The following is a 12,999-nucleotide window of genomic DNA, read 5'->3' as shown; positions in this document are numbered from 1 at the left end:
TATTTCTACAAGGACAGAGGTAGCTGGACAGTGTGCTCTTGGCCTATGATCCCGGAACTCTTAGAGCTAAGTGGGACATCACAAATTCAAGGCCATCCCAGGCTACAGAGCCTGTCTCAAACAGCTAACAAATGACAGGAAGAGGGGAGGGGACAGAGAAGGAGGGGTAGGAATGGGAAGAAATAAGCTAGAGGAAGGGGGGAAGGAGGAGTAGCTTTTTTAAGAAACACTGTGGATCTGATTTGTTTTTGATTATTTATTCACCCAGTTCTTTTTATTTCAATGTGAAAGCACTCCACTCAGGGAGAGGAAACAGGTTAGGCGTATACAAGACTGCAAAGAAAGATGTCAAGAGGTCATCTGCTCTCTAACTTCAATGTACAGAGTATTCACCAGATACAGAATTCTGAAAGCAAACTCCATTCAACACTTTAATATCAGACTGTGTTGCTATTGGCTGACATGGTTTACAAAAGCTCAGATTTAAAGCACACACACACACACACACACACACACACACACACACACACACACACACACACACACACACACACACACACACACCACACACACACACACACACACACACACACACACACACACACACACACACACACACACACACACACACACACACACACACACACACACACACACACACACACACACACACACACACACACACACACACACACACAGACACACACACACACACACACACACATACACACACACACACACACACACACACACCACACACACACACATACACACACACAGCTCCTGAGGCTGCATTTAAAAAAAAAAAAACTGTACTGTTTCCTCATTTGAGATAGGAATTTTAGGTTCAAATACCCCAGAGAGTAAATAGGATCCAACAGTTGGGGAAGGGAGCTGGCTAGTGGGTTTTCACCCTGAGCATTCACACAGTAATCACTTGCTTTGAAGGATTTCTTTCTAACATTCTTTTCTGTGTACACTAAGCACTGCAATTCATTACACTTTTGGAAGACACAGAGAATTTGCTAGACTCTACGGTTCTTGGCTGTCTTGGCTGTTCATCTCAAATTTAGTGTGTACGTACTCAATATTGGTGATGAGTCTTAAATTATGATCTAATTTTGGTCGTTTCCATTGTAATGTCTCTCCCTTTAGACAGTCAAATACCATTTCTGCCCCAATGTATTTCCTCGATCTGCTAAGGGGCAAGGGCAGGTGGGTGTGTAATTGTGGTGTGCCTCAATAGGAGGGGACTTTTATCATATGTTTCCATCTATCAATCTAAACCAGAAAACAAGGTATTAAAAAAACAGATTTTGTTGTTGTTGTTGTTGATGGTATCACACTTCCGTAGTGAGAGTACCCTGACTTCCAGCCCTCAAGCTCAGAGCCGAAAGCACGCCCACTCAAAATCCTCTCCAGCTTAATTTTGATGAGAGTGATAGTACCCTCAGGAGGGGCGAGATAAAAATGTGTCTAATTACACGTTCAGTTCAAGGCAGAATTCGCCAGAGCCAGGTTCACACCCCTCATCTTGGGTAAATTTCCTCTGCGTGGCTTCGGATGCACAGGAGACCCTTTCCTTTAAGCCAGCCTCTATGCATCTCACTCCGCCCATGGCCAGGTCTCTGGGCTCCTTCAAGCTTCCCAGAGCCTTGGTAGGTGCCAGCAGGCCATCCACAGATAACCTCCGGTGGTTACTAGGAGAGGGGCTGGAATGCGGTGGGGGGTTGTGTTCGTAGTACTCCCAGGAAGTCCTGATGTCACAAGAGCGGCAAGGACATCGCAAGGAGGAGTCGAGTTACAGTAAGGATGGGCAGTGGCGCGCGCGGCCGGAGCACACGCTCCAGCCGCAGGGGATCGTAGGCAGGAGCCTGTACAGCTTTGCTCGCCCAGCCCGCCCCGGAGGAGGCACGCTCCGCGCCTCTGCTTGTCAAGCGTCAAGCTGGAAACATTCACACTGACCGTAGCATGCCACGGCTCTGCTCGGCGTGCCAACCCTGCGTGCGAGCGGAGGCTGAAGACGCCACAGTGGGGTTCCAGCTGGTTGATTAATGAGAAAAATAATGTATTTTGGTGAGTGTTCACTCTGATGACGCAATTTTGGGCTGGGGGAGGGGGGTCAGATTGTCCGGCGGCTCTCCATCGTGCAAGCAAACGCTTAAAAAAAAAAATCTTCAAACTGTTAGAATATATTACACCAAAGGAACCTCCAGCGGGCAACTGGCAGACCTGATAGTGCGGCGTTAAAAGCTCTCTTTGTGCTACCTTTGGGGATGGTAATCAACTGTGCACGGATGAAGCTGGAAAAGAAGAGATGAGGGTGGAGTGATTAAACTTTGCTTTGACTTGGCACGAAGTTGGTTTATTTAGCTAGGTGAAGGAGATGTGGTGAAGCGTGGGAAGTCATGGACTAACTTAATGGAATGCGAGGCAAAGTTCCCACACGACTGATGCCCTGGGAGCTTAGTAAACATGAATGTCTTCTCAAGCATTGGGATTTTTCCTATTTAAGAGGCAGGGAAACATTGGGCGAGCAGTCCTTCCCCGCCCGGTGTTACTTCAGGCTAAACGAGGATAGCACCAAATGCTTATTCCTTTAAACCTTCCGAGTTCATGAGGCTGATAAGTATGTGTGCGTGCGGTTTAGTTTGGGGCTGCGGAGGAGCGTTCCCTGAGGCTTTCAGCTGAGCTACCTGCCTTTGCAGAAAGCATGTAGAGGCTTAGATGTGGGCTCTGAGCTGAGCACCGTGAGCAGCCTAGGAGCTGAGTTGTACCTTCGCAGTGCAATGCTGCAAGCTTTCATCTGAGAAAAGGCAGAGACATTCACTTCTGAGAAGAGACCGAAGGAATTAGGAGGAGCCTTTCCTCCTCCCTGGAGTTATGTTTTCATTCTGTAAGTCCCAGCCGGTGTCATCATCATCGTTTAACAGCATCTATCTGATATTAAAAGGTTTGTGGGAGCAACTGGAGCGGGGCATCTGATATCAAAAGGTTTGTGGGAGCAACTGGAGTGGGGCTGGGGGTACTATTGTATGCCGCAGACACAATGGGGGACTTGGGGTTTTGCTTTAAGTATGAAATTAATAGTCTTCTTTCAAGTTAAATTTAGATTCGTGTGGCTGGGCACTATTAGTTTTTTGGGCATGGATTCCTCTGTATGATATTTGCTTTGCCTTGTCTTGGTTTTTTTAGAGCCTTTTGGAACATTTGAGAAAGTGTTCAAGGAACCTGAGTTTCAAAACAAAAACCTCAATGCCTTTAGTTGTCTTGACAGCAGCTTTGATTGCCCTATAATTGGTGTCATTTTAGAAAAGAAATCCTAAAATAACCAGAAATGATTTAAAAAAAAAAGGATCCCCATTCCGTATCCCAATTCAAGCAGGATCCAGACTTAAGGAGCACTTTTCCCGTGGGCAGTTATAAGGGGCATGCTTATTTATTAAGAATGAATAGGACAGCATGTGTGCAATTTTTGAAAAATGGAGAAACTTGTGAAGATAATGTGTCTTTTTAGCATAATTAAATTTCAGCTTCTATAATGAAATTCAGGGAAATCTAAGACTATTGTGATTTTAGTTTAGCTTTGGGGGTTGTATAAAAATGCCTGGTAGGATTTTGAAGTAGAACTAAGCAGAGAAGCAGGAAGAGTCTCAAAGGCCAGGTAAGAGGCTGCCCATGCTGTGCTGAGCTGCATATGGTGACTGCCTAGCTCACGGTCACTGAACTAGCTCGTGTTGTTAACTGTGTGCTAACCCAGTTGTTTTGTAAGGGACAGCTCTACAGGCAATTAGTTTCCTGTAAGCTTTTAATAGCATGAATGTCCCACTTACTCCAGCTTAAACTACACTTTTGACAACTACAAGTTGCCCTCAAGGATGTGAATATAGTTCTGTCTTACCATCAGCCCCACCATTATTCCAGTGTGACAAACGTTTTTTTACATTCTTAAAAGGAAGTGGTGTGTATATCAAAAATGTTAGGTTTTGACAATTTATGTTATGCAGCCCCTCACTGAACTTGCTAAACCGCAGAAGTCTTGAAGCCAAACTGCATCTTGAAAAATCACCTGTCACTCTAGAGCTAGGGCAAGTAAAAAATAACAACAGCAGCAGCAATAATAATAATAATAATAATAATAATAATAATAATAATAATAACAACACATACATACATACATACGTGAATAAAATGAGAAGCCATAGCAGACTAATGTGTGTGTGCCTGCACATGTACATGTGTGTATGTTTGTGTGCATATGTACATAGATCTAAAATATTTCTATTTCAGATAGCTTCTTAAAAACAATGCTTTCAGAGTCAGATGGCGGTGGCTCATTCCTTTAATCCCAGCACTCTGGAGTCAGAGGCAGGTAGATCTCTGAGTTGAAGGCCAGCCTAGTCTACAGAGTGAGTTTCAGGACAGCGAGGGCTATGCAGAGAAACCCTGTTCTAAAGAAAAAAAAAAAAAGAAACAAACAAACAAAAAACAAAAGCAATGCTTCAATTGCAAATTTATTGACGCTTTCTTATTTTCATCATTTTTGAGCTGTTAATGATTTATCAAGCCAGGACTAATAGGGGCAAAAGGACAACAGATCTTCATTCTGGGGCTTTTATGATCACTTGTGGCAACGGGATAAGCAGGGTCCCAGTAGGACGACTAAGAGTATGGTGAAGCTATGTGGAGAAGGGAATTGGGAGACAAGTGAATAGGTCCCTTCTCACACACATAACCTGTTTTGCAAGGGGTTACCCCATTCAAATGCAGAGCCTTTCCTGATGAGGCTGGCTGCAACTACCTGCTTTAAGCTTCCTCCCCTTGGGGCACTAAGTAGCTGGACTTGTGCAAGGTCAGCTGTCATGACTTGAGTGTGTATGTAAATGGGTAAGCTGTATATATGAGATTTCCAGTTCTTAACACAGGCCCCTCTGAATCTATTCTGCCATACCTATGGTACTAAAGGACTCTTAAGAACTAGAGCCCTACTTTCAAGTCCTATTGAGATTTTTTTTCCATCTTTATTAACTTGGGTATTTCTTATTTACATTTTAAATGTTATTCCCTTTCCTGGTTTTGAGGCCAACATCCCCCTAACCCCTCTCTCTCCCCTTCTATATGGGTGTTCCCCTCATCATCCTCCCCCTATTACCACCCTACCCCCAAGAATACCATTCACTGGGGGGTCCAGCCTTAGCAGGACCAAGGGCTTTCCCTACCACTGGTGCCCTTACTAGGCTATTCATTGCTACCTATGCAGTTGGAGCCCAGAGTCAGTCCAGGTACAGTCTTTAGGTAGTGGCTTAGTCCCTGGAAGCTCTGGTTGGTTGGCATTGTTGTTCATATGGGGTCTAGAGCCCCTTCAAGCTCTTTCAGTCCTTTCTCTGATTCTTTCAACGGGGGTCCCATTCTCAGTTCAGTGGTTTGCTGCTGGCATACGCCTGTGTTTGCTGTATTCTGGCTGTGTCTCTCAGGAGAAATCTATATCCGGTTCCTGTCAGCCTGCACTTCTTTGCTTCATCCATCTTATCTAGTTTGGTGGCTGTATATGTATAGGCCACATGTGGGGCAGGCTCTGAATGGGTGTTCCTTCTGCCTCTGTTCTACACTTTGCCTCCCTATTCCCTCCCAAGGGTATTCTTGTTCCTCTTTTAAAGAAGAAATGAAGCACTCGCATTTTGGTCATCCTTCTTGAGTTTCGTGTATTCTGTGCATCTAGCATTGGGCTAATATCCACTTATCAATGAGTACATACCATGTGTATTTTTCTGAGATTGGGTTACATCACTCAGGATGATATTTTCCAGTTCCATCCATTTGCCTATGAATTTCATAAAATCATTGTTTTTGATAGCGGAGTAGTAGTCTGTTGTGTAGATGTACCACATTTTCTGTATCCATTCCTCTGTTGAAGGGCATCTGGGATATTTCCAGCTTCTGGCTATTATAAATAAGGCTGATATGAACATAGTGGAGCATGTGTCTTTGTTATATGTTGGGGTAACTTTTGGTTATATGCCCAAGATAGGTATAGCTGGGTCCTCAGGTAGTACAATGTCCAATTTTCTGAGGAACCTCCAGACTGATTTCCAGAATGGTTGTACCAGTCTGCAATCCCACCATCAATGAGGAGTGTTCCTCTTTCTCCACATTCTCACCAGCATCTGCTGTCACCGGAGTTTTTGATCTTAGTTATTCTGACTGGTGTGAGGTGAAATCTCAGGGTTATTTTGATTTGCTTTTCCCTTATGACTAAAGATATTGAACATTTCTTTAGATGCTTCATGGCCATTTGATATTCCTCAACTGAGACTTCTTTGTTTAGATCTGAACCACATTTTTAATAGGGTTATTTGGCTCCCAGCAGTATAACTTCATGAGTTCTTTTTATATTTTGGATATAAGCCCTCTATCAGTTGTAGGATTGGTAAAGATCTTTTCCCAATCTGTTGGTTGCCATTTTGTCCTAAGGACAGTGTCCTTTGCCTTACAGAAGCTTTGTAGCTTTATGAGATCCCATTTGCCAATTCTTGATCTTAGAGCATAAGCCATTGGTGTTTTGTTCAGCAAATTTTCTCCAGTGTCCATGTGTTCGAGATACTTTCCCACTTTTTTTTCTATTAGTTTTAGTGTATCTGGTTTCATGTGGAGGTCCTTGATCCACTTGGACTTAAGCTTTGTACAGGGTGATAAGCATGGATCGATCTGCATTCTTCTACATGCTGACCTCCAGTTGAACCAGCACCATTTGCTGAAAATGCTATCTTTTTTCCATTGGATGGTTTTGGCTCCCTTGTCAAAAATCAAGTGACCATAGGTGTGTGGGTTCATTTCTGGGTCTTCAATTCTATTCCACTGGTCTATTTGCCTGTCTCTGTACCAATACCATACAGTTTTTTATAACTATTGTTCTGTAATACTGCTTCAGGGATAGTGATTCCCCAGGAAGTCCTTTTATTGTTGAGGGTAGTTTTAGCTATCCTGGGTTTTTGGTTACTCCAGATGAATTTTTTTTTTTAATTCTTTTTTTCGGAGCTGGGGACCGAACCCAGGGCCTTGAGCTTCCTAGGCAAGCACTCTACCACTGAGCCAAATCCCCAACCCCTCCAGATGAATTTTTAAATTGTTTTGTCTAACTCTATGGAGAATTGGATTGGAATTTTGATGGGGCTTGCATTAAATCTGTAAATCATTTTTGGTAAAATGGCCATTTTTACTATATTAATCCTGCCAATCCATGAGCATGGGAAATCTTTGCATCTTCTGAGATCTTCTTCAATTTCTTTCTTCAGAGGCTTGAAGTTCTTATCATAGAGATCTTTCACTTGCTTGGTAAAAGTCACACAGAGATATTTTATATTATTTGGGATTATTATGAAGGGTGTTGTTTCCTTAATTTCTTTCTCAGCTTGTTTCTCTTTTGTGTAGAGGAAGGCTACTGATTTATTTGAGTTAATTTTATACCCAGCCACTTTGCTGAAGGTATTTATCAGGTTTAGTAGTTCTCTGGTGGAACATTTGGGCTCACATAAATATACTATCATATTATCTGCCGATAATGATATTTTGACTTGTTCCTTTCCAATCTTTATGCCTTTGCTCACCTTTTGTTGTCTGATTGCTATGGCTTGGACTTCGACAACTATATTGAATAAATAGGGAGAGAGTTGGCAGCCTTGTCTAGTCCCTGATCTCAGTGGAATTGCTTCAAGTTTCTCTCCATTTAGTTTAATGTTAGCTACTGGTTCGCTGTATATGGCTTTTACTATGTTTAGGTATGGACCTTGAATTCCTATTCTTTCCAAGACTTTTATCATGAAGGGGTGTTGAATTTTGTCAAATGCTTTCTCAGCATATAATGAAAGGATCATGTGGTTTTTATCTTTCAGTTTGTTTATATAATGGATTACGTTGATGGTTTTCCATATATTAAACCATCCCTGCATACTTGGGATGAAGCCTACTTGATCATGATGGATGATTGTTTTGAGGTGTTCTTGGATTAGGTCTTCAAGAATTTTATTGAATATTTTTGCATAGATATTCATAAGGGAAATTGGTCTAGAGTTCTCTTTCTTTGTTGGGTCTTTGTGTGGTTTATGTATAAGAGTAATTATGGCTTCATAGAAGGAATTCCGTAGTGCTCCATCTGTTTCAATTTTGTGGAATAGTTTGAATAGTATTGGTATGAGGTCTTCTATGAAGGTCTGATAGAATTCTGCACTGAACCTATCTGGACCTGGGCTCTTTTGGGTTGGGAGACTTTTAATGACTGCTTCTATTTCGTTAGGAGTTCTGGGGTTGTTTACATGGTTTATCTGTACCTGATTTAACTTCGGTACCTGGTATCTGTCTAGGAAATTGTCTATTTCCTCCAGATTTTCAAGTTTTGTTGAATATAGGCTTTTGTAGTAGGATCTGATGATTTTTTTAAATTTCCTCTGGCCCTATTATTATGTCTCCCTTTTCATTTCTGATTTTGTTAATTTGGACACACTCTCTGTGTTCTCTGGTTATTCTGGCTAAGGATTTATGTATCTTGTTGATTTTCTCAAAGAACCAGCTTTGGGTTCTGTTGATTCTTTGTATAGTCCTTTTTCTCCTTGGTTGGTTTCAGCTCTGAGTTTGATTATTTCCTGCCTTCTACTCCTCCTGGGTGTATTTGCTTCTTTTTGTTCTAGAGCTTTTAGGTGTGCTGTCAAGCTGCTGATATATGCTCTCTCCTGTTTCTTTCTGCAGGCACTCAGAGCTATGAGTTTCCCCCCTAGCACAGCTTTCATTGTGTCCCATAAGTTTGGGTATGTTGTACCTTTATTTTCATTAAATTCTAAGACATCTGTAACTTCTTTCTTTATTTCTTGCTTGACCAGGTTATTATTGAGTAAAGCATTGTTCAACTTCCATGTATATGTGGGCGTTCTTTCCTTATTGTTATTGAAGAACAGCTTTAGCCCATGGTGGTCTGGTAGGACGCATGGAATTATTTCTATCTTTCTGTATCTGTTGAGGCCTGTTTTGTGACCAAGTATATGGTCAATTTCGGACACGTGCCCTGAGTTGGTAAGAAGAAGGTATATCCTTTTGTTTTAAGATAGAATGTTCTATAATATCAGTTAAGTCCATTTGGTTCATAACTTCTCTTAGTCTGTCTATGTCTCTGTTAAATTTCTGTTTCCATGATCTGTCCATTGATGAGAGTGGGGTGTTGAAATCTCCTACTCTTATCCTGTGGGGTACAATGTGTGCTTTGAGCTTTAGTAAGGTTTCTTTTATGTATGTAGGTGCCCTTGTATTTGGAGCATAGATATTTAGGATTGAGAGTTCATCTTGGTAGATTTTTCCTTTGATGACTATGAAATGTCCTTCCTTATCTTTTTTGATGACTTTTGGTTGAAAATCGATTTTATTTGATATTAGAATGGCTACTCCAGCTTGCTTCTTCAGACCATTTGCTTGGAAAGTTGTTTTCCAGCCTTTTACTCTGAGGTAGTGTCTGTCTTTGACTCTGAGGTTTGTTTCCTGTAGGCAGCAGAATGCAGGGTCCTCATTGTGTATCCAGTTTGTTAATCTATGTCTTTTTATTGAGGAATTGAGTCCATGAATTTGAGAGATATTAAGGAATAGTGATTGTTGCTTCCTGTTATCTTCATATTTGGAGGTGAGATTATGTTTGTGTGCTTGTCTTCTCTTTGTTTTGTTGCAACATGATTACTTTCTTGCTTTTTCTAGGATGTAGCTTGCCTCCTTGTGTTGGGCTTTACCATTTATTATCCTTTGTAGGGCTGGATTTGTAGAAAGATATTGTGTAAATTTGTTTTTGTCAAGGAATATCTTGGTTTCTCCATCTATGTTAATTGAGAATTTTGCTGGATACAGTAACGTGGGAAGGCATTTGTGTTCTCTCAGGGTCTGTATCAAATCTGTCCAGGATCTTCTGGTTTTCATGGTCTCTGGTGAGAAGTCTGTTGTAATTCTGATAGGTCTGCCTTTATATGTTACTTGACCTTTTTCCCTTACTGCTTTTAATATTTCTTTGTTTTGTGCATTTGGTGTTTTGACTATTATGTGATGGGAGGAGTTTCTTTTCTGGTCCAATCTATTTGGAGTTCTGTAGGTTTCTTGCATGTTCATGGGCATCTCTTTCTTTAGGTTAGGAAAGTTTTCTTCTATGATTTTGTTGAAGATATTTACTGGTCCTTTGAGTTAGGAGTCTTCACTCTCTTCTATACTTATTTCCTTAGGTTTGATCTTCTCATTGTATCCTGGTTTTCCTGTACATTTTGGGCCTGTAACTTTTTCCATTTTACATTATCTTTGATAGTTGTGTCGATGATTTCTAGGAATCTTCTGCTCCTGAAATTCTCTCTTCTATCTCTTGTATTCTGTTGGTAATGCTTGTATTTATAGCTCTTTGTCTCTTCCTTTGGTTTTCTATATCCAGGGTTGTCTCCCTTTGTGTGTGTGTGTGTTTTTGTTTTTGTTTTTTGTTTTGTTTTGTTTTTGTTTTTTTTTTGTTTTTTGTTTTTTGTTTTTTTTGTTTCTCTCCCTTTGTGCTTTCTTTATTGTTTCTATTTCCATTTTCAATTCCTTCACCTGTTTGATTGTGTTTTCCTGTAATTCTTTCAGGGATTTTTGTGTTTTCTCTCTAAGGGCTTTTACTTGTTTACTTGTATTTTCCTGCATTTCTCTAAGGGAGTTCTTTATGTCTTTCTTTTTTCTTTTTTTTTTTTTTTTTTTTTGACAGAAATAGTAACTAATGTTTATTTGGTGTCAATTAGGTGACAGGGCCTGCCCAGTCTTACACATTTCACCCCTAGTTTTACAGTAATCCCGAATGGTATGTGCTATTTAGTCAGTTTTACAGTTGAAGGTTCTAAGATGCTGTCTAGCACTCCATTGGTTTGGGACTCAGAACTGGAATCTGTGTGGCTCAATATTGAATGCTAAGTGTTGTGTTGTTTACTGCTTATTCTGTCTTGAGGTAGCTCACCAGCCTAGGAGTAATAAACTGATATTTGTTTTGCCAAACTTTAGTCTAAATATCTAAAGAAGCATTGAGCGTATATTCTTATGCCAGCATGAATTTAAACATCTCTCAACAGCCAAAGATGACACAAACATTTAGTGAAGAAAAAAAATCCTTGCATGTTGCAGGCTGCCACCACTGCAGGCGTGTGTGTGTGTGTGTGTGTGTGTGTGTGTGTGTGTGTGTGTGTGTGTGTTCATGTAATATGTACCCTAGCCTCAGTGACATACCTTAAAAAAAAAAAAAAAAGACATTTGAGGACAAAGGAAGCATCTAATGCTGTCTTTATGTCTTTCTTAAAGTCCTCCATCATCATGATCAAATGTGATTTTAAATTTAGATCTTGGTTTTCTGGTGTGTTTGGATATTCAGTGTTTGCTTTGGTGGGAGAATTGGGCTCTGATGAGGCCATATAGTCTTGCTTTCTGTTCCTTGGGTTCCTGTGCTTGCCTCTCACCATCAGGTTGTCTCTGGTGTTACCTTGTTCTGCTTTTTCTGATAGTGGCTTGACCGTCCTATAGGCCTGTGTGTCAGGAGTGCTGTAGACGTGTTTTCCTGTTTTCTTTCAGTCAGTTATGGGAACAGAGTGTTCTGCTTTTAGTCGTGTAGTCTTTTTTGTTCACTGGCTTTCAGCTGTTCCTGTGGGCATGTGTCCTGAGTCCACCAGGCAGGTCACTTGGAGTAGAAAAGTTGGTCTTACCTCTGGTCTTGGGCCTGAAGTTGCTCTTTTTGGCTGAATTTCAGCTCTCTGTGAGGGCAGCAACCACAAGGGCCTGCCCCTCCTTGTCCTGTGTCCCTGTACACAGGGGGCCCAGATGGCACTAGGCATTTTCCTCTAGAGTCAGAAATGTGGGCAGAGAGTAGTCTCCTCTGGTTTCCCAGGCATGTCTCTCTATTGAGATTTTAATGTGGGATTTTCAGTAATTGTTTGTCTGCAGTTGCTATTTAGTGATTTGAGTTTGTCATTCAGTCACTGTGGGCGCACCTGTCACTCTACCAATTTTACATTCATTATTGTAGTTAAATGTGCAAAACACAAAGGAGAAAGGAAAGGGAAAATCCCAGTCAGCAGCGCAGTCAGTGGGATATGCTGTAGAAGCAAAGGGAAAATGGCAAAGACGATGAAATTAACCTTCGTGCCCCCATAAAGATTATACAAAGTTAAAAATTATATGTGCCATGGATTAATAGCCATTAATAATTTATTCACTACTGAAAGACAGGCAGCTAGGAGACTTCTCTTCAGACCCAGAAAAAGAGGCTATGGATGGTTGTCAGTACAATAGGCTAGCTGCCAGGTCCCAGTGGGGCTGAAGAGTGTGCTGGTGTGAAGGACAGATTTCTTGCTTGAATGCATTGCTGTGGCCACCCACTGCCCAGCAAAAGGTTGTACTATAAGTCACTGTCTCTAGCTCTGGGCACCATAAGTCTGCATCTTTCCCCTCCCCATCTCCTCTTTCTTTTCATGTTGAAGGGTCTTCATTGACAGTGGGCATAGCAACCACATGAATGTCCTCTGTTGGCCACAAAGGTCTGAAGTGTTGTCTGTAGATGCCAGGAGGGACATGAGGAGCTTGGTTGTGCTCAGGAATTCTGTGTGGCCTCACATCAGTGCTTCTAGACCTGAGCCTTCCAAATATGACAAAAAGGCCGTCTAAAAGTGGTTGAGGCCTACTCCTTGATAATACTCCTAAAAAAGAAAATGATCTACCTGGAAAAAAATAGGCAGAACTGAGAGACAAATGTTAGCACTGACTGCAAATGTTACTATTTATAGTATAATAATTAAACCCAGAGAAAAGGGCAAGCAAATTTTAGAAAGTGTGACTGAGCTGTTCAAGTTCAGCTTGATGTTAATTGCAGTTTGGCTGTGTCCTTTATATGACTAAGGATAGGAAAAAAAGAAAAAGGAAACTTTATGGTGTGCCTGTTGTATGCAAAAATGCATCCATCACAAGTAAGTTTTAATACAA

General features: G+C 41.2%; 1 protein-coding gene across 1 annotated transcript in view; it reads left to right on the top strand.

The window, feature by feature from the left end:
• The first annotated feature begins 1,647 nt into the window (after nucleotides 1–1,647).
• The window catches only part of Znf385d (zinc finger protein 385D), a 351,240-nt gene continuing 339,888 nt past the window's right edge, over nucleotides 1,648–12,999 (top strand). The window contains exon 1 of the mRNA XM_032918333.1: nucleotides 1,648–2,076. Within this exon, the coding sequence (XP_032774224.1) occupies nucleotides 2,055–2,076 (22 nt within the window). The 5' untranslated portion in view covers nucleotides 1,648–2,054. The remainder of the gene's footprint in view (nucleotides 2,077–12,999) is intronic.

Source organism: Rattus rattus, chromosome 12 (assembly GCF_011064425.1).
Source record: "Rattus rattus isolate New Zealand chromosome 12, Rrattus_CSIRO_v1, whole genome shotgun sequence".
Taxonomy (NCBI): domain Eukaryota; kingdom Metazoa; phylum Chordata; class Mammalia; order Rodentia; family Muridae; genus Rattus; species Rattus rattus.
The sequence above is the reverse complement of the archived record's forward strand: the minus strand, read 5'-3'. Positions and strand labels throughout refer to the sequence as shown.